A 19,502-nucleotide genomic window follows, 5' to 3' on the forward strand; every position below is an offset into this window, starting at 1 on the left:
CTTCTGATGAACCTCTCTACTCTCGCACACACTTAAAAATGAAAGTCGAAGCCTTTAAAGTAAAAAAGCGACGGACAGTTTCTCAGGTCTGCTTGTATATTATTACACGTTTGGTTGACTTGTTAAAATCGAATTACGACCAGGCACAGCCTCGGGCCTTCCCTCTGATCTCAGAACTGCTGGTGTGGATCACAGAAACAACGTGGAAATATAAAAATGAAGTTCACCCAAACAGCTCAGGTTGTGCTGTGCCTTGAAGCACGTTTGGGTTTGTCTCCGGTCCAGATGATGTGGCTGCTGGGCTCCGGCGTTGTGTTGATAGCGTGTCCAAAGCCGACCTTGCCGGATCATTTATCACAGGCCAGTATTATTGCAGCGGATTATTTGGGTTCGGTTATATTTTCATTTTGGCTCCCAGACGACTCGACTGATGTCATGTTTGGGTTTCAGCCCCGGAGGTGGAAGCACTAATCTCAACAGCGCTCACATTTTCTCATCTCATCCAATTGTTCACACAGATCAGACTGTTGGTTTTCTCATGGTCTCTGCGGGGTCAGCCGAGGCAACGCTCAGTCCTTTACGTCAATCAAACTTTATTCACACAGCAGGTTGAAACAGTTCAAAGTCTTATCTGATGATCGACAAGGTGAGATTGAGACAGAGGAAACACGAAATAGGTCAAACGTTCAAATGATGATAAAAGGTCAAATGATTTTAAACAGCAGCTGAAACTGAATTTGAAAGACATATTTTAATATAACAAAATAAAGTGACAACGGTAAGCTAAAACTGATGTTATGAAAAGAAATATACATCTGTGAGTCGAATTAAATAAAGCAATACGAGTAAACCAAGACTGATAAAATAGTAAAACATTCAAATTAGATTCATATTGAACATTTTGGACAGTAAGATGCAACTCAAAGTGTTTAATGATTTACAAACACATCAAAAACAAAACTATTTGCAAATATACTAATTTTCACTTTTAAATTGTTGACTCCACATCAGAACAGACAAACAAAACAAACACACACAGAGAATATTAACATTAGGTGAAGATATTGATACATGCCTGAAATGGCTGAATAACAACAAATTCCACTAAAAAGTGGTAAAATTATATAAATAAGTAAATGACTCAAACCAAATCAGTAAAAAGGTGAAATGTACAATATGACAAAACAAGTGTTCATTAAGCATACAGATATAAATATGATTCTGTCATGAACCATAGGAGAAGTGAAACCCTAAAGCAGTGAAATAAACTAAAAATGCCTAATTAATAGTGAGATTAAAGTACATTTTTGAAGCAAATGTTTGTATAATCCATACCGATGTGCAAGAGATTTAAGATGTTAAACTTTTGTCCCATAAGATCTTCAACAGCTTCATTCACACACATTTGATTTCCGGTGATGCAGTCTGCTCAGTATAGACAGAAAGTTAGGTGTTGCTTGTTTTCTTTCTGTGGCTCATGTCAGCCGTTTGTCAGAGGATCTCTAAACTCCATCCTCTCACACACAAGTAGACACTGAGCTCAGCTGCAAAGATGCAATTGAAACCTTTTCTTTAAATCTTAAACTCTTATTCCTCCCTCAGGCTCACCTGGTGGCAGCGTTTGAACAGAGTTTGGGCAACATGACCATCAGATTGAAGAGTCTCACTCTGACAGCAGAGCAGAAGGTAAAATCGGTTAAAAACAAGCCTCGTTTGATGAACCAGGTCCAAACTAAAAGTCTCTGCATCGTGGCTCGGTCTTCTCTGCGCAGGACTCGGAGCTGAACGAGCTGAGGAAGACCATCGAGCTGCTGAAGAAGCAGAACGCCGTCGCTCAGGCCGCCATCAATGGAGTCATCAACACACCTGAGCTCACGCCCAAAGGAGACCGCACAGGTACAGCTATCCGATTACAAAGAAATTAATCTTCAGGTGGCAGAGCGGGTCGTTCTCTAATCCCAGTGTTTGTAGTTCCAATCCCATCACCACCTGTTCACGTATAGAAGTGCAGCCAGGCGTGAATACATGAATGGGTGAATGTTGTTGATTGTATAAAGCACTTTCACACTGCTGGAGGAGTGAAAAAGTGCTGGAAATATATGAAGCTCATTCATTGCTTCACCAGAAAACAGAAAAAAAATATGCATTTATGGACTGTATTGGAGATTTCCGATCTGATGCATCAACAAGAGTTTTTCTTTATTTTTAAAAAGTAATACAATGTGTAAGAACAGTCTGAAGTGGTATGGCAGTATACAGGAAGCATTTGTTAATGAATAGCAAGCAAACAGAAAACAGCTTCTTAAGCTATTCTGATCCTGCTATATTACAGTCGGTTACGACAGTCAGCAAAGTTATTAAGTATTACTGAGTTTTCTTTTGTCTGAGGTTGGCAAAGTTGATCCAAGCTGACTTTCGTCAAGGCAGGAGAAAACAGTGATGCAGACGATCACACACACTCACATTTATACCAGCAAGCAATTTGGACTGAGTGTAGAAAAATACTCAAATACCCTCATACCTCATGCTCAACACTGCTCCACTGGTCTTTTAATCTTCAGAGGAAGTAAAAACCCATGATAGAAGTGTTGTCTGCAGGGAGCAGGTGTTGCCGTGCACTGCTGACGTTCCAGTCCATAAACATTTGATATCTGCGGTGAGACATCACGTAGGAGACATGGGGTCGAATTTGACTCATTTCTGCCTTCTTCTCCTCCTCAGCCGGCAGTAACGGGAGTCCGCAGCAGCAGCACCAGCAGAACCCGCAGCCGGACCTGCGGATCAGGAGGCAGCACTCCTCCGACAGCGTCAGCAGCATCGCCAGCGCCACCAGCCACTCCAGCGTGGGCTCCAACATGGACGCTGATGCCAAGAACAAGAAGAAGAACAAGAAGAACTGGGTGAGATGCTGAGGCTTTAAATGCAGAACAGCCACTGAGTTAGCAGTCGCTCATGCCTCGTTTGTCACGTCTGCACATTTCCATGCATATGTCTGTGTCACATGCTGGGGTTTCTTCTCTTTAGCCGTCTCTTTCTGGGGAAAAGGTGAATACATGCAGGACTTTCACCTACTTAGTTCTCCTAAAATAGAGAACTTGTGTGTATTGGTTTGGTGATCTGCTGACCTGAAAGCAGGAGAGATATTTTAGGGAGAACAGAGTTTAATTTGACCTGCAGATGACCAAAGCAATGCTTAAATTAGTTCAGAATGATCAGTCTTTATCAGACAAAACTATAAACTAGAAAAACTTCAAACACTGAAAGTTTTCTTTTGTGTGTGTGTGTGTGTTATTGAAAGACTTTCTTGTGCACCGGAGGACAAGTCCAAGATGACGATGTATGCAACTTTTTTTTCCTCCCCTGTCCTCCTTTAGACTAAAGCAGTCTGTGGTTGTTTGTCTTAGAGCAGCGTTTGTCAAAAGACATCCGCTCCTGTAGAGTTTCCTGCTTTAGGTGGCAGAAATAATAAACAATTCTGGCCCGTGTGTGTGCTCCCAGCGGTCAGGGTGTGTGTAGATAAGACCCCACAGGCAGGTGCTCCTCAGACACACACACTGTGCAGTGTGAGGCTCATCAGGGCTGCGTGTGTCGGAGAGTCTCTAATGGATCATGAAAGACTCTTAGTAGCGCCTGTGATGTAGAATTAGCCGGCAGCCGCCCGGGAATCAGATGGAATCAGCTTTAATCTCTGTCCCTCCACCTCAACACCCCGAACCCATATGAACATGTGCTGTTTTGTCTCTCTGTCTTCCTTTGCTTCGCTTCATGTGGCAGGTCTATGAGGTAAGAGCGGTATGCTGCGTGAAATGAAACAAAGCAGCCTAATCCCGGCACCTTTTAGAGGTTACTAACTTATTTCCTCTCCTCCTGTCCTTCACTGCCCCTGTAGTGCCTTTTCCTCTCTTCCCCAACACTGCTTTTTCTTAAAAAAAAAAAAAAAAAAAAAAAGATCTTATGACATAGGATTCAACTCTTACAAGATAAAAACAAGTGGAAAATGCTGTAAGACAAAGTCCATTTGTGTTAGAGCTTAATGGAAGCATTGGAAAACTAAAAGTGGATTAAAATTCTGTGAAATGTGGAACAATTTGTCCTTAAATGCACCAATCAGCCACAACATTTTAACAGTATTCAGTTATGCTGCTGACCTGTGTAACAAACTACAGTATATTGTATTCTAACACTGTTTAATCAGAACCAGCATGATCTTCTGCTCTAGTTTGAGCTGCATTAGCTTTTCGGCTGGGCCAGCTCTCATTCCCGTCATGCACCAATGAGCTTTCATGACTCTGCAGCCAATTCACAGCCTTTTCCACTTTGGACTACTTTTTAATGGAGACTGCCCCCTGCAGACTGAGAACAGCTCTCAGGAGCTGCAGATTTGGACCAAGCTGTCCAGACATCATAGTCTGGCCTTATGAAATCCTTAAGCTTACTCGTTTTTTGCTGCTTCCAACACAAAATGTTCACTTGCTGCCTTTGATGTCCTGTCAGGTGCGGCTTCATTCATTTCATAATGTTGTGGCTGATCAGTGTAATAAAGTCTCAAAATAATGACAAGAGAGTGAAATATTGAATGGGTTTCCCTTTCACACGCACATATCATAAATATATTGGAAATCCTAAAATAAGATTTTAAATTTCTCTATTCATCATTTGATTTTTTTTTTTTTTTTTTTTTGAGAAATAAGCGAGAAATAATAAGAGATTCCACTTGTTCATGTTGAAAGTTGTACTTCCTCTGCCATAAGATGATCTACCCATGATTTTTTCCCCCCCTATTTGACTCACTTGCACTTTTTCACAGCTGCTTTCCCTCCACTCTTCCTGGCACACTCCTCTTCCTCCTCCTCCTCCTCTTCCTCATCCGCTCAGCGGTGTGTTTCCCGGGCCGCTCACCGCCTCTTCTTTCTGTGTGTGTGCTCCACCTGCAGCTGCGGAGCTCCTTCAAACAGGCCTTCAGCAAGAAGAAATCTCCGAAGTCGGCCTCTTCCCACTCAGACATTGAGGAGATGACCGACTCGTCGCTGCCGTCGTCCCCCAAGCTGCCTCACAACGGCACATCGGCCGCCAGCCACATGCTCAGGAACACACACTCCAACACGCTGTACGTATGCGTCGACGTGCGCGTGTGGCCGGCGGCTGCTGGCCAGTGGTGTCAAATGAATCAATCATGTGTTTAATGAGTTTTGCAAATGGTGTTGTCGTTGACGTGTGTCCACGTTCAGACTGTCGGAGTGTTTGGACAGCGAGGCCGAGACGGTGATGCAGCTGCGCAGCGAGCTCAGGGAGAAGGAGATGAAGCTGACCGACATCCGGCTGGAGGCGCTCAGCTCCGCACATCAACTGGACCAACTCAGGGAGGCCATGAACCGCATGCAGGTCAGCGCACACACACACAAACACACACACACAGTCTCACAGCGCATGTCACACTCACGGAGGTACAAGTGTCAAATTACTGCCCTCAGCTGACCAAACAGAGTGATATGTGATGAATTTAGATAGAACTTGGTATTTAGTTGTGTTTTAAAGTAATTTTTCGTGTGTGTGTGTGTGTGTGTGTGTGTGTGTGCAGGTGGAGATTGAGAAGTTGAAGGCTGAGAATGACCGTCTGAAGCTGGAGAATCAGGGCAGCAGGACGGGCTCCCAGGCCTCCATCTCATCCTCTCCTCCCGCTCACACACACAGCCAGGCTCCGGCACCCGGCCCGGGAATCTCCCAGCACAGCCTCAACCTCGCCACCAGTGAATCCACCAGCCTGGGTATGAAAGATGAAATAAATCAGTCCTCCTCAGCTCACAGAGACGCTTCCACCACAGTGTGCCGACATGTAATGTGTTTGAATAAATACATGCATGTGAAAATAAAACCTAAAGTGAGCTTATTATGTTGTCAGACATGCTGCTGGATGACACCAGCGGAGAGGGAGGGGGGAGGAAGGAGGGCCGCCATGTGAAGATCGTCGTCAGCCTGGATGAGGACAGCAAATGGGAAGAGGTGACATTGAATATTATTTAAAAAAAGCTTGTGTTTTTAAAAATGTTTCTACAATGAGTATCTAAAAGAAGTTCCTTTTTTGTTACAAGGAGGGACAAGCTCGGCACTTTCTGATTGGCTGCATCGGAGTGAGTGGTAAAACGAAGTGGGACGTATTGGACGGAGTCGTTCGGCGTCTTTTCAAGGTAATTCAAAACATATGTTCAACTTGTTGATCTCTTGTTACATTTAGATTTTCTTCTATGCTACTAGAAACATGAACATCCATAATCAGCTGCTAATGACGACCTTCTGTCTGCTACCAGGAGTACATCACCCACGTGGACCCGGTGACCCAGCTGGGCTTGAGTTCAGAAAGCGTGCAAGGTTACAACATCGGAGAAATCCACCGGCCGAGCAGCCCCAGCGCAGCCCACACGCCAGAGCTGCTGCCCTGCGGATACCTGGTGGGAGACAACACCATCAACATCCAGCTCAAAGGTACAAAACACATCCGTCAGTACCGGCCAAGCTGGAGCCGAGCACAGCTGGGTGCACACACTGGGAACGTACCTCAGCGTGATCATCCTGACGTGTGTGTGTGTGTGTGTGTGTTTTTTTTCAGGCGTGAGCAGTGAAAACGTGGACTCGCTGGTGTTCGACACGCTGATCCCGAAGCCGATGCTGCAGCGCTACGTCTCCCTTCTGAAGGAGCACCGGCGGGTCATCCTGTCGGGGCCCAGCGGCACCGGCAAGACCTACCTGGCCAGTCAGCTTTCTCGGCACCTGCTGCTGCTGGAGGGCCGACCTCTGACCCCGCAAGCCGTCGTCACTTTCAACGTGGACCACAAGTCCAGCAAGGTGAGCACACACACACAGATACAGCGCTCTGCTTCTGTACACCTATCAAGGTTTTAGTGATGATAAACATGAGCTTCTAGTTTTCCCAGTTTGAGAGTTTCTTGAGGATTACTCACCTCCGATCGCCTGCAGGAGCTGCGGCAGTACCTGTCAGGTTTGGCCGAGCAGTGCAGCAGGGTGTCTGCAGAAGACAGCCCCCTGGTGGTCATCCTGGACAACCTGCACCACGTCAGCTCGCTGGGAGAGATCTTCAACGGCCTCTTCAACTGCAACCAGCAGCACTCGTGAGTCTGCATGGTCACACACACGATCCACACGATCTACACAATCCTCCGAGAAATGAACGTTTGAGTAGATCCAAATATTTGTGCACAACAGTGTCAGCAGAGAATACGCAGATTTTACAGGACGTAAAGGAATTAAGGAGACATGATTTATTTTAGCTGCATCAAAGAGCTGCTGGATGATTTCACTGAGTTCTTTTAGTTGAGAGGATCGTAAATGTTTTGTGCTTCTTGTTGTTTTAGCCCGTACATTATCGGTACCATGAGCCAAGCCACGTCATCTGCCCCCAACCTGCAGCTTCACCACAACTTCAGGTAAAATATCCTGATATCAACCCCAGACTGATTACAGCTAAAAGTTTATTATTAAACTGACAGATTTTTCTTGTGTAGCTGATTCACCTGTATGCTTTCTGATCAGGTGGGTACTGTGTGCCAATCACATGGAGCCTGTGAAGGGATTCCTCGGCCGCTTCCTGAGGAGGAAGCTGATCGAGACGGAGATCGGCAGCCGAACGCGCAACGTGGAGCTGGTGAAAATCATCGACTGGGTCCCGCGAGTTTGGCACCACCTCAACCGCTTCCTGGAGATGCACAGCTCGTCTGACGTGACCATCGGTACAAAGATGTCGCTCAGCAGAAGAGAGGTCTTATATTGCGAACGGAAGCAGTTGGTTCACAGCTGCTCTGTGTTGCAGGACCTCGTCTCTTCCTGTCGTGTCCCATGGACGTGGAGGGATCCAGGGTTTGGTTCGCTGATCTGTGGAACTACTCCATCATCCCCTACATGCTGGAGGCCGTGCGGGAAGGCCTGCAGGTAACAGAAACACGACAGTTTGTCTGATAATCAAAAGGCAAATGGAGATCAATAACAGGGGTCTGTATTTTTCCAGGCTCCAGATTTGTAATTAGATACTAATCTAATCTAATAATAGTTACATTGGATATTTTTTACCATGACTTAAATGAAAAAAAAAACGTTTATTGCTGTTTTATTTTTCCCAAGGTCAAATAATTTTATCTACATATCTGTATTTTTACTTCATTTCATCTGAATTGCCAAGTTTTCATAACGTGTGAATTCCACAAGACATAAGATCAGATCTTTATCAGACGACTCACGTCAACATTTTTCAATCTGACCTCAGATTGTCACAATTTAGCTTCCTTTTTATCACTGCAGTCTGACAGTTATCACAGCGTTGTACTGATGGGAGCTCACTTGGCTCCAAATGTCACAAATATGCACTTTGGTAGAAACTCAGTCTTGGGAGTCTCTATTTTCTCCTCATGGCTTTTATTTGTCAGCTTCATCAGTCAGCAGCTTTATTTTCTCCCATCCAATGATGAAACTGAAACCAGTAAACAATGAGGGACAGACATTGGGTTATTATTGCACAAGACTTTTACAAGTTATGCATTTGACCTCTGGGAAGAGAACAACTGATGTGATTAGTTGGTGGTTCTAATCTAAGTTTTTAATCTAACATTATCGCTAATTAGTAAAGCAGATTGATTCTTCCTCCTCAGGGGATCTTTAAAAACTCCATCTGAACATAGAAGAAGAAGAGGTGTAATAACGACGGAATCGGTCTCTCCTAAAGGAGCGCGGTTATGTTCATCAGGGGGAAAGAGATTCAATTTGTTCTCCTAATCTGTGTGTGATTAGTGTCTGATTGAATTACACTGGAGCTCATTACTGAAGTGCAGTTTCTGAGGGAGAATGAGGGCTGAGACGTGAGCCTGAGAGGAAAACAACCATGGAGTGACGTTCAAGTAGTTTTTCCTTTACAATTCAGAAAGTCAGAAAACTCCTATTTTATCAGATAAGTTAGAGGTTTTTCCTAAGTTTTCGAACAAATGAAGCTTAAATTGATAATCTCTGTTCTTATATGAACATGTTGCATCAGTTTTCAAGAGAAACGACTGAATTGCCGTCTTCTTCTCCTCCTGCAGCTTTACGGCCGCAGGGCTGCGTGGGAAGACCCCGCTTCCTGGGTGATTGACACCTACCCGTGGTCGGCGACGCCCCCGCCAGGCGACTGGCCGCCGCTGCTGCAGCTCCGCCCGGAGGACGTCGGGTTCGATGGCTACTCTGTCCCCAGGGAGGGCGTCAGGAAGGAGCCGCCGCAGAGCGACAGTGACGCAGACCCGCTGGTGAGCAGACACACAAACACACACAAGACGAGCCAGGTTTTTATACAACATGTAGGTAGGAAGCATCATGTTGCACACCTGTGCCATTATTTGCCAATGACTGAGTTTAATTAGCCACTTTCCTTTACTTCCCCTGTGACATAAACTGCTAGAAAATAATAGAAACTAAACTGAACTAACACAAACTTACTGAAAGAGACAGAACTAATATGATCAGAGGCTCAAAGTCTGTGCTAAGTGGACAGAATTATTTGAAAAAAGTCGAAAAATATTAAATAAAACAGAAAATAATTAAAAAATACAAATATGCACTTGTGAAATGTTTAAAATTATATCATTGTGATTTAAATTGTTGAAAAAAAACTTGTATCTGGATGAGAAAATTCAATTGAATGTCCTGAATCCAGCTGATGTACTTGATATTAAAATCATTTAAATTACTTGTGCAAGCCGTCTTCCATCTAGGTTTCTTCCCTCAGGCCACAGATAGATTGTAGACGAACAGGCTCAATAACTTTTTTTATTCCTGCAACTTTGGAGCCTTTTAAGCAATGAAATGTGAGCTGCACTCTTTTTAATGTTTATATTTCTTTTTTTTTATTCCCTGTTTGTTTTTTTCATGCATGTACATAACACTAATATGTTCTTTATCAAAATATACATTTTATTTAAAATTCAATAACAGTAAATGTAGTAAAGACTAAATGGATAACAATAAGTCTGAAAACACAGTTGTAGTCAATGCGTCTCTCACTGGATGTAGATATAGACTGATGCCCCTCTGATTAGTGCATGTTGACCTTTCTATTGATCCGAACAGTGACTGACAACAATACTGCGAGAGAAAATTCAGCATTTAAACTGTGTGTGGTGTCAGTTTAGAGTTTGTTGTAAAAGTTTGGTCCAGTTTTATTAAACGTGTTTTGTCCAGCATGATGATGATGATGATAAAGCAGCTGCAATTTCAGTCAGATTTTCTATCCAGTGCAATAGGAAATAATTCTGCTGAAGTGGGATGTGAAGAGCTTCATGCTTCATATCCCAGCCACTCTGACAGATCTCACTCTTCACGTCTCCTAATGTTCACATTTCCCATTGAATTTGGCTGCAATCAGCCAAAAATGATTAACAAGACAGAGTAAAGAAGCACAGCGTCCCCCGGCGGAGTCGGACTGAAACCTGCTGCTTTCTTCCCCCAGATGAACATGTTGATGCGTCTGAAGGAAGCGGCGACGTCGTCCAGCCCGCAGAGCTACGACAGCGACTCCAACAGCAACAGCCACCAGGACGACATCCTGGACTCGTCGCTGGAATCCACTCTGTGATGCCATGAAAACGCAACACTGGGATCTGTTTTGTTTTGTTGTGTTTTTTTGTTTTTTAATAAGAGGAACTATTCTCTCAGCCAGAACCTTCTGCTGAGAGTATCATGCCACAAAGTCCAGCCACCTTAAATTGGGTGCAGGTAACCCAAAAGTTTAAAGGAAAATGCATTTCAGTGAATAGACAAAGGTTTTCAATGCACTGCGCTGTTTTATTGTTTTGTTTTTTTGGAAGGGGAGGTTTTCTTTTTCTTTTTTTGTTTTGTTTTCACCGCTGTGGCCCGTGGCTCCTCGCGTCAGGAGTCTGTCATCTACTTCAGACTGAATAAAAGCACACAGCCTGTCTCTGCCGGTCTTCACCAGCCACCATCCAGGAAGTCCTCCATCACCCATGAACGTGCAGCATCACAGCGTCTCCTGCAGTGCTGCACGGATTCCTGCAGATGGCAGCACAGACCCCGCATCAGGAGCACCGTCACCACCACCTGCTGAGGACAAGGAGGGCTGCAGAGGGCTGGACGGGAATGAGCAGCTGCTCTCTGCTCTCTGCTCCTGTGTGGATGAATCCAGCCAGAGTGAATGTGAACTTCTCTGATACAGCTTTAGTTTAAATTCCCACCCAAAAAAAAAAAAGAGTTAAAGTGGAACTTATTGAGTTCAAAGAAAAAGATCCATGAGGGACATGTGTCCACTGAAAGCACATAAGAGATGACTAATAAAAAGTTAAGGAAGGCAAGTTTATTTAACATGCACCATTCAGGCATAAGGGAATTCAAACTGCTTTACAAGCACCTGGAAATGCATTGAAATAGAATAGTGACAGAGCATTGAAATTGAATTTAACAGACAAGAAGTAAATTCAGCAAATAATACAATAGCAGCAAAAGACCATTTCAGTTTGTTTTTTTTCTTCACTCACAAGCTGCAGTAAACAAAGTTTTAAATCAAATGGTTTCATCAAGCCAACATCAAGGCCAAGTGTGAGCGTGTGAAGATAAACATAGAAATTTAATCAATAATAGCCACCAGGTTCTCTAGAACACAAAGCAGAGAAGTAGTTCTATCAAAAGTGGAGCCTTTACTGAAGAAACGGCAGAAAATAATACCAATGTGCAGCCTTCACGAGCTGAATATACAACTTGAAATGCTGTTATCTCCATCAATGTTTCATGTGACAATGGAAATTAGCACAATCTGAAATGCAAAATGTTTTTAGTTTTACAAGAAGTGGGAAGTTAGCATTCACCATGGACAGATTTGTCTGAAATGTTGACATTGTTGTCCACGTTGTCCTTTTTGGTGTTGAGCTTTTTGAAAATAATGCCTCTAGAACTTTTATTTCCTGGACTTCTGAGTAACCCTTTTGCTATTCTCCATGCACATTGGCCCAAGCAGGCTGTTGTAGCACAAATCTCTTTTTTGGTGCTGGACTGATTTCTCACAAACAATGCCTTACTTTTTTCTAGCAGCCTCTGTGCATTAGCCGATTCTTCTTTTTAAATGTCTATCTTAATGGCTGTAAGCTTAACAGGGCTCCTAGTCGACCCCCTCCCCGGGGAGCTGCGTCGACCTCTCATCATATCAGTCACCAATGCAGTGGGAATGAAGTTGTGAATGAAATGCCGTGCTCTGGGTTTCCATTTCAGTTGTATGCATGCAGAACCCACTGCTGAGAACATGGTGTAAATACTTGGAGAAAGGAAAACTTATTTCGATGTTTTGGTGCTCGAAATGAGGGAAGCTGAAGATGTGCCGATTTTATACCTCATCTCCATCCTTTAGCTGTGTTTTTTTTTTTTCACAACGGTTCTTGTCTGTTTTATCATTGTGATTCGTGATGAACAAAACTGTCCTAACATGTTTTGAACTAATTAAGTGAACACTAGTGTATGCTGCTTTGTTTATAGTGATATAATAATCAGAGGATAAAGTTATAAAAGTACTTGTGGTTGAATGATGATGGAAAAGTGGTTTGATATTATTACAGTGGCTTAAAAAAATAAATAAATATCCTTTTGTGTTGAACCTCCCAGCCTGTTCTGTGAAAGAGGGGAGGCGATGGTTAAAGCCGAGGTCATGCAGTCAAACATGGCCCCCGTTGCTTTGAATGGTTTTTGTCACCGATCCTATGCAACATTCATTCTGAACTCTAAAAGGAAGCCAAAAGCAGGACAGCAAGTTTGACACTGCTGCTAGACGTGCAGCGCAGAGCCTGATTTGTGAAGACTTTTCCGATTTTTTGTGGCCAATGTTTGTTTGTTTTTTTGCCCATTTATCTTTCTATGTAGTTGAAATTCTCCTGCTACTGTCTTTGTAAGCACAAAGAGGCTGATCCTGTTTGTCTGTAAAAAGCCTGCTCTGAGAAGTGTGGGTGTCGTTTGAAGCATTTGACTGGTCGGTCATGTTCTTACTCACAAACTCAATGAATGTTTAGCCTTCTTAGCTCTGTACATTTTTTTGATATGTAACATAACTTTGTAAATAGTTGATTATCTCGCAGCATTTTGATGACTTTTTTCTAGCCGATTTGCTACAGTACTTGAAAAGGAGTATTTTGTGTACAGTCTCTTTACATCAGAGCAGATTGGTGACATTTGACATCCGATCTGTGCAGGGCTCGAAGAATTTAATCTGATATCACTGTACTAGTCTTAAGTTATTGTGATTCAATAAAATTAATGATTATTTATGAATGAATTCTTGTGAGAGGAGTGTTTTCTTTCAGAAAGTCGCACACATTTGACTTGTTTACAATTTATTTGGTATTTGTACAAAAACGTGTGAAATAAACATATATACAGCACATAATACAACATACATATTAAACAAATTCATATAAATTATTAACGAAATAACTACAGCTTTTTCAATAAACAACTCTATTCAATGTCAAGGTGGAAGTAACTCAATATTCTTGGGATAAAATTTCCATACAAAAGTGTACAAAATACTGTACAATTCAACAAAGCTGTGCAAAAACAGCAAACTGTCTCAGAAGCAGATCCTGTCCAGTGCGCACGCGCAGATCAAACTACAAAGTGAACTTTTCTTTAAACACTGACATTTATGGGCAAGGGGGCATTCCCGGGATGGCAGCTTCTTATAGGCCAGGTAACAGTCTCATAAAAACGAATTACGGGTTATAACTCTATATATTTAAAGGAATAAATTAAGATACTGTTATTTCTTCTTCGTCTGACTCTGAGAAGTCCGAGTGTTTACTGGAGATGGAGGGAGATGAGATGCTGGATCCCGCCACCCTCATCCGTTCTCCCACAAACTCTTGTTCCTCCTCTTCCTCCTCCTCGTCCTCGGCGGAGGACTTCTTGCCCACGTCGCTGAGATCCGGGTGCGGATTGGCCTTGGTGGGCAGCGTCTGCTCGCGGCATCCGCCGGAAGATAACAGCTCTCTCTCCTTCGAGTTCCTCCACTTCATCCGTCGGTTCTGAAACCAGATTTTCACCTGGAAACGGACAGAGAAAACGGTGAGTGAGAAAACTTCCGCGTTTGGCACAGTGCATCACTCGAGCAGCGTCTTTACGCGCAAATTACGCACGGTGTTTTTTTTTTTTTTTTTCCCACAAGAAGTCTCTCGGAACATGTTTTACCTGAGAGTCTTTGAGGCCAAGCTTTGACGCCAGCTTCTTCCTGTCGGGTTTGCTGATGTACTTCTGTTTCTGGAACATTTTCTCCAAAGCTTTGCGCTGCACGTCGGAGAACACCGCCCTCCTCAGCATCCCTCTTCGGGGTTTCCCCCTGGCGGCAAGTGGCCACGAGAACGTCCCGGGGATGGGCACGACGGATGAAGACGCTGTAATGCAAAGAGAAAAAGGTGAGATGTTCGTTAAATGAAACTTAACAAGAACATGGCATGCATTTTTTTTTTTTTTTTTTTTTGGATGAACCTAAAATTACAGCCGCTGTGCTCCAAAAACGGATGCCGTCTAACGCCAAATTATTGGATGTTTTCCCCTTTTGGAGCTGTGCAATACGTCTCCGTTTTGAGTGAAATGGCACGAGGTGACTAATTAGCACATTGGCCGGTCCCCAACCGCATTGGTATGGTAAAGAGGTAGCATATCCTTTAAGGAACCCTGTGAGGGCGGATAGAGGAGTTAATAAACCGTGAACGGTAATTGTGTAGTAATGAACTAACGTAGAAAAGACTCTGGACAGGCGGCGAAGGCCATATATTATCGCAACAAAGGGAGATTTACACTTTCAAACTAAACACAACTGCATACCAGAATACTGATGCCCGGAGGGGGGAGTGAAGAGTGGAGGGGAATGCTGCTTTTTTTTCCCCTCCTTCTTCTTCTTCTTCTTCTTGCCCTCAAATCATTTTCATTAAATGAACACGAAAAGCTATTCAGGACGCTGGAGTTGTTTTGTTGAGGCATTCAGCTGAGCCCATGAAAAGACTCCATCTCCATTATGATTTGTCTGAATGAAAGCATGGACTAGCGACTTTATAGACTTTTCTAAGAGATTATTCTTTATCGCAACTCGTTGATTGGCCCGGTTGGAGAATAGAGAAACGTTTAGGGCACACAGAGAGTGCGGATTGGAGGTCAGTGGTAACCTATCCAATGGGCAACGTGCAGCACGCAGGGAGAAACTTTCCCAAGCTGGGGACGCTTTGGATGATTGGAGATCGGATTTTAAAGTTGGTTCGGGTTTGAATTCCCCGTGCTGCGTGCTGCTGACTGGACTTCCTCCTGACTGTAGCTGCCCTGTGGCCGCAGCAAAATCAGGAACAACGACTCGCTATGTGGTCTTGTGAGAATATTGAAAACTCTCAATAGCGCCTAATAGGGAAATTAGTGCATGACTGGTTCACGCCTTTGGCCCGCCTGGTAAAAGTCACTCTCCGGGGTGTGTGGGTGGTTCGCCCGGTGGGAGCTGACCAAATTGGTCACGGTGAAGGGGGCTTTGTTGCCCGCTGCAGCGGCCCGGTGGCCCCCCGGGCGCTGTGGGAAAACGCGGGGCCGGGGAAATGCCAAAACGCCCCCACTGAGAAGCAAGGGGGACTATAACTCGCCACCCCGCCTCAAATTTAAAGCGTGACGATTTGGGATAATTGGTTAATTAGGGGGTGGATGGGTGGGACCAGGCAGAGGCCAGAGCCAGGGGTCCCCATTAATAAGACAGTGATTTCTTCTTTTCTGGCTGTGTGTCCATTTTCTGCTTCTGCTTCAGTTAAAACAGTGTATGACAGGAGGTGAAAGTGTTTTGCATTTAAATGCAATTAGTACGCACCGAGTTCCGAACTAAAGGAGTGGATGTACAAGAGTATAAACGCGTAAAAGTTTGCCTACCTGGTAAATAGGGCGTCCTGAAGATGGGGTGAAAGGTTCCATCAAAGCAGGGAAGGGGGAAAGTCTTGGAGTGCATGCTGTGGATTGTAGGAGGAGAGGAAGCTGTGGAGGGACAGCACAAATATGAATGATCAACTCTTGGACGAGAAACAGAATCTCAGGACAGCTGACCGTGAAGGCGGGGTCATCCGAGTGTTCGTACCTGTCTTTGGTGAGGGTGCGAGGATGGCGCTCACTCCAAACTTGAGAAAACTCGGGTCCTTGCTGCTCGTCACCGACGTTTTGGGTGAGCACGAATCGCGCGTCACCGCGGTCGTGGCCAGTGCGCGCTCCGCGGGCGCGCCGCTGAAGGACACCGTGGTGGTAACGGTGGGCAGGGAGGCGCTCGCCGACGGGGCAGTCCGGCTAATGAAGGCGGCGGGGCGGCTTATCCGGAGCAGGTCCTCCACCAAGAAGCTGGAGTGGGTTGGGAAGGCGGACGGCAGCGTCTGGAGCGGCAGGGCCGCCGCGGGCCGGTATAACCCCGGGTACAGGGCGGGAGGCGCGAGGACACTGGGGATCATCATGGTCCCGTCTTCAAAAATCAAATGCGGAATGTGAAATACTCCTCGTGTCAGCTGGGAGGGAATCAGTCGAGCCGAATGTCTGTAAACTCCTCTGGTTTCCTCACTCTGGGGAGAGCAGTTTTATAGAAGCCTGCCCCCCCTCATCCCTCCTTTCAGGCCTGACAGCGTCAACAATGGGGCTCAACAAAGTTCTCCACATGGGTCGCTTTCATGCCGCATCTCCCGGCTCGCTGATTGGCCAGACGGCGCAATTTATGATTGCATTAGACTTCATAAGCTGCAATGCACAATGTACAGACCACAAAAGAGGCCCAGTCATCAATTTTGCATGTTGACCACTTTCCTTTCAGCTTGTTTTGTTTGGCAGATGCAAGCGGCCTAATTAAAGAGCAATCTTCAGATTCTGGCATTATATTGAGGCTTTTAATGGCTTCTTTAAAAGATACTTTATTCTTTTCGTTTCTTTTCAGGGTGTCCTTCTGTTTTGCGGAATTAATTAATTGTTTTGTAGATTCACGCTCCTGCAAATAAACGAATAAAATGAGATTCTGAATCAATCAGTAATATTAAAAGAAGAGAAGTTGATTTATTTATTTTTTTTTATTCTTCATAGTTGAATATGCATTTTTCCTCTTCGTTTCAGACGTCTTGGCAGCATCTCAAATGTAAATCACTTTTAGGGTTTCATGGGATTCTCAACACTCAATCTGGCCCTCGTCATGGAATAATGTCTTAAACGGATTTCTGCTATCAAAACGCTTTAACAGATGTGTTAAATATCACTCTTTTTGCACAGGCTTCATTCAGCGCGCACAGCCCCGCAGCTCAGTGCGCACAGGAGAAGTGTGCGGCCTGAGCCGTGCGCTCCTGATCCTGTTAACCATGAACTAACTGTCACCCTCAGCTGCGGAGGAGGCGCCCCTCGGCCTTTCTCTTCCATCCCTCTCTCCCTCCCTTGCAGAAAAAAAAAGCCCAGTGGAATTAAAAAAAAAAAAAGAAAGCTTTATTTCTAAAGACTGTTTTGTTCTGCTATTTTAACCGGCTGAATAAAAGTGCATCTGTGATTTGATTTAAAACGCATTCATATGAGCGGACACTGAGACCCCATATAAAACTCTTATTAAAGCGACTTGGAGCCTGATAGTCGTGTTCTGTCAGCTTTCCCCCTGAAAACCCGTTAAAGCCGAGCAATCAGGCGAAAATGCACAGCAGACCGGGGAGAGGGGGAGATGCGTCACTGTGCCCAGTTTAAAACCAATTTAAAAGAGAAATACAACAAAAATCATCGAGAAATTGGAGAGTGATTGGAGGATGAAAAATTATTATCAAAAATATTACAAAAGTAAATTAATGAATCCATATTTTAATTTGCCCATTTGGTCTTTGTCACAGCCCAGGGCGTTACGGTCATATTTTATTATTTTTTCACAACTTTTAACACGAATTTGCAGATTCTATTTATTTCTGGAAACTTTTATCATCTTATATCAACTTTTATTACTTTTAACTTAATAAAACGTGTTTAATATGTTTGTCCTCTTTCAGAATCCCCCCCATGCGCTGTTTCATGAAGACAAATTCAAATACGGCAGTACAAATATTAGCTTCAATTCGAAATTTATGTTTTTCAGTGTTTAAAAATAAAGAAAATATGATTACTGACACATGAGTGCAAGCAAACAAACTTTTCCATAATTTAAAAGACAAATGTAATAATGTTTTTGTTCATTTTTTTTTTTTTTTAACATCAGTCTGATTTATTGTGGTTTATTTCTATTAGTTCGTATGCGATCAGCTCAAACATTGATAAGTAGTTCCACATCAATCTAATCTAAACTGGCCACAATCCGATAATTAAAAGGGAACGCCTCCGTGAAATGATCCTTCACAGAGTCAGCGCTCATCAGAGGTGCGTCTGCTTTATGAGCGCGCGCAGGACGCGCAAAGCGGGCGTTAACACAGCGCGCCGTCCCCGCAGCTACACCTCCAATGAGTAACGAGACCTTCAAAGCTTTTTTATGAGCCCATATTCCTTTACTTAGCTGCCCGAAATCCCTCTTTTGTGAGCGGTAAGCAGATGGTTAGCAGGAAGCATGGGCTGCTCTGGCTGACCGAGACTAATTTCTACGAGCTTTGCAAGCTTGCCACGTCCCCGCTCCTTTACCAGGCCGAGTAAAAACAGCTGGCCGTGGCTGAATTAAAAGCCATTAAAAACACATCTCCAGAAATATTGCCACCAAGCACACCTCCTCCCCCTGCAGGGCCTCCGCAGTCTCATCATTCTCACACGACTATTCTACAGGGACCAACGGCGAACCTCACATCTCATTATGAGCCAATTTGTAGCACTTTCAGTCCATTCTGCACATATGTTATCATATATGCAGTGATAGAGATCACCCAATTTTAATATTTCATCAGCCTAAATCTACATTGATCATTTTGTGTATGTTTAAATATTCATATTAGGATTATCTCAATGTGTTTATGTCGATTCATGGTATTAATCTACTGATGGTTATCACTTAGAATACAATAAAGCAGTGAGAAATAATATTTGTTAGATGGTTTAATATCTGTATAACAAATAAATATAAATAGTTAGTACTTGCAGACTCAGTGTTCCTGAAAATATGCATTTTTTCCATAAGTCTCTAGTATTTTTGTACATCAGCTGTGCGTATTTTCTCTTAAATGTAAAGACATTACGAGTTTGGTGTGCTTTTTTTTTTCGACCTCACCAAGCCATTTTAACAAATAGATGAACTTAAGAATTGTCTTGGGTCTCTTTCTGCTTCGTTAAGTGAAAGGGGCTGAGTAAATATGTTACCCATGCATGAGGGGCTCTGTATGGGCCGAGCCATTGTGCCGCGGGTCCGACAGGTGGTTGACTGTTTATTATTCCCTCATTATTTATCGGTGATGTGGGCGCATCGAGGAGAGGAAACTCCCCATCCTTTCACCGCACCGGGATGAACAGATTGTGCTGACTGGTTGCAGCCTCGCATATGACAC

The 19,502-nt window shown here is 43.9% G+C and overlaps 2 protein-coding genes across 2 annotated transcripts in view; one reads left to right on the plus strand and one right to left on the minus strand.

The window, feature by feature from the left end:
* Positions 1-12,613, plus strand: part of nav2a (neuron navigator 2a) — a 111,909-nt gene extending 99,296 nt beyond the window's left edge. Inside the window, exons 25-40 of the mRNA XM_030096689.1 lie at positions 1,603-1,686; positions 1,773-1,896; positions 2,722-2,900; positions 4,935-5,107; positions 5,229-5,382; positions 5,579-5,765; positions 5,900-6,000; positions 6,090-6,185; positions 6,306-6,480; positions 6,605-6,840; positions 6,973-7,124; positions 7,368-7,439; positions 7,546-7,742; positions 7,823-7,941; positions 9,081-9,281; positions 10,481-12,613. Of these exons, the coding sequence (XP_029952549.1) occupies positions 1,603-1,686; positions 1,773-1,896; positions 2,722-2,900; positions 4,935-5,107; positions 5,229-5,382; positions 5,579-5,765; positions 5,900-6,000; positions 6,090-6,185; positions 6,306-6,480; positions 6,605-6,840; positions 6,973-7,124; positions 7,368-7,439; positions 7,546-7,742; positions 7,823-7,941; positions 9,081-9,281; positions 10,481-10,606 (2,376 nt within the window). The 3' untranslated portion in view covers positions 10,607-12,613. The remainder of the gene's footprint in view (positions 1-1,602; positions 1,687-1,772; positions 1,897-2,721; positions 2,901-4,934; positions 5,108-5,228; positions 5,383-5,578; positions 5,766-5,899; positions 6,001-6,089; positions 6,186-6,305; positions 6,481-6,604; positions 6,841-6,972; positions 7,125-7,367; positions 7,440-7,545; positions 7,743-7,822; positions 7,942-9,080; positions 9,282-10,480) is intronic.
* Positions 12,614-13,325: 712 nt separating this feature from the next.
* Positions 13,326-16,518, minus strand: dbx1a (developing brain homeobox 1a). The gene is made up of 4 exons (XM_030096807.1): positions 16,124-16,518; positions 15,922-16,023; positions 14,212-14,414; positions 13,326-14,066 (listed from the first exon to the last, which is right to left on the minus strand). The coding sequence occupies exons 1-4, from the start codon at positions 16,485-16,487 to the stop codon at positions 13,773-13,775; spliced, it is 963 nt and encodes a 320-aa protein (XP_029952667.1). The 5' UTR covers positions 16,488-16,518; the 3' UTR covers positions 13,326-13,772.
* Between the last annotated feature and the right edge of the window lie 2,984 nt (positions 16,519-19,502).

This window comes from Salarias fasciatus, chromosome 1 (assembly GCF_902148845.1).
Source record: "Salarias fasciatus chromosome 1, fSalaFa1.1, whole genome shotgun sequence".
NCBI lineage: Eukaryota > Metazoa > Chordata > Actinopteri > Blenniiformes > Blenniidae > Salarias > Salarias fasciatus.

Excerpts from the sequence above, each read along its gene's own strand:
- dbx1a (XM_030096807.1), bottom strand. The coding sequence starts at position 16,487 with ATGATGATCCCCAGTGTCCTCGCGCCTCCCGCCCTGTACCCGGGGTTA. Across the intron at positions 16,024-16,123 it reads CGCACCCTCACCAAAGACAG|CTTCCTCTCCTCCTACAATC; the intron begins GTACGAACACTC and ends GTCCCTCCACAG. Across the intron at positions 14,415-15,921 it reads CAGGACGCCCTATTTACCAG|CGTCTTCATCCGTCGTGCCC; the intron begins GTAGGCAAACTT and ends TTTGCATTACAG.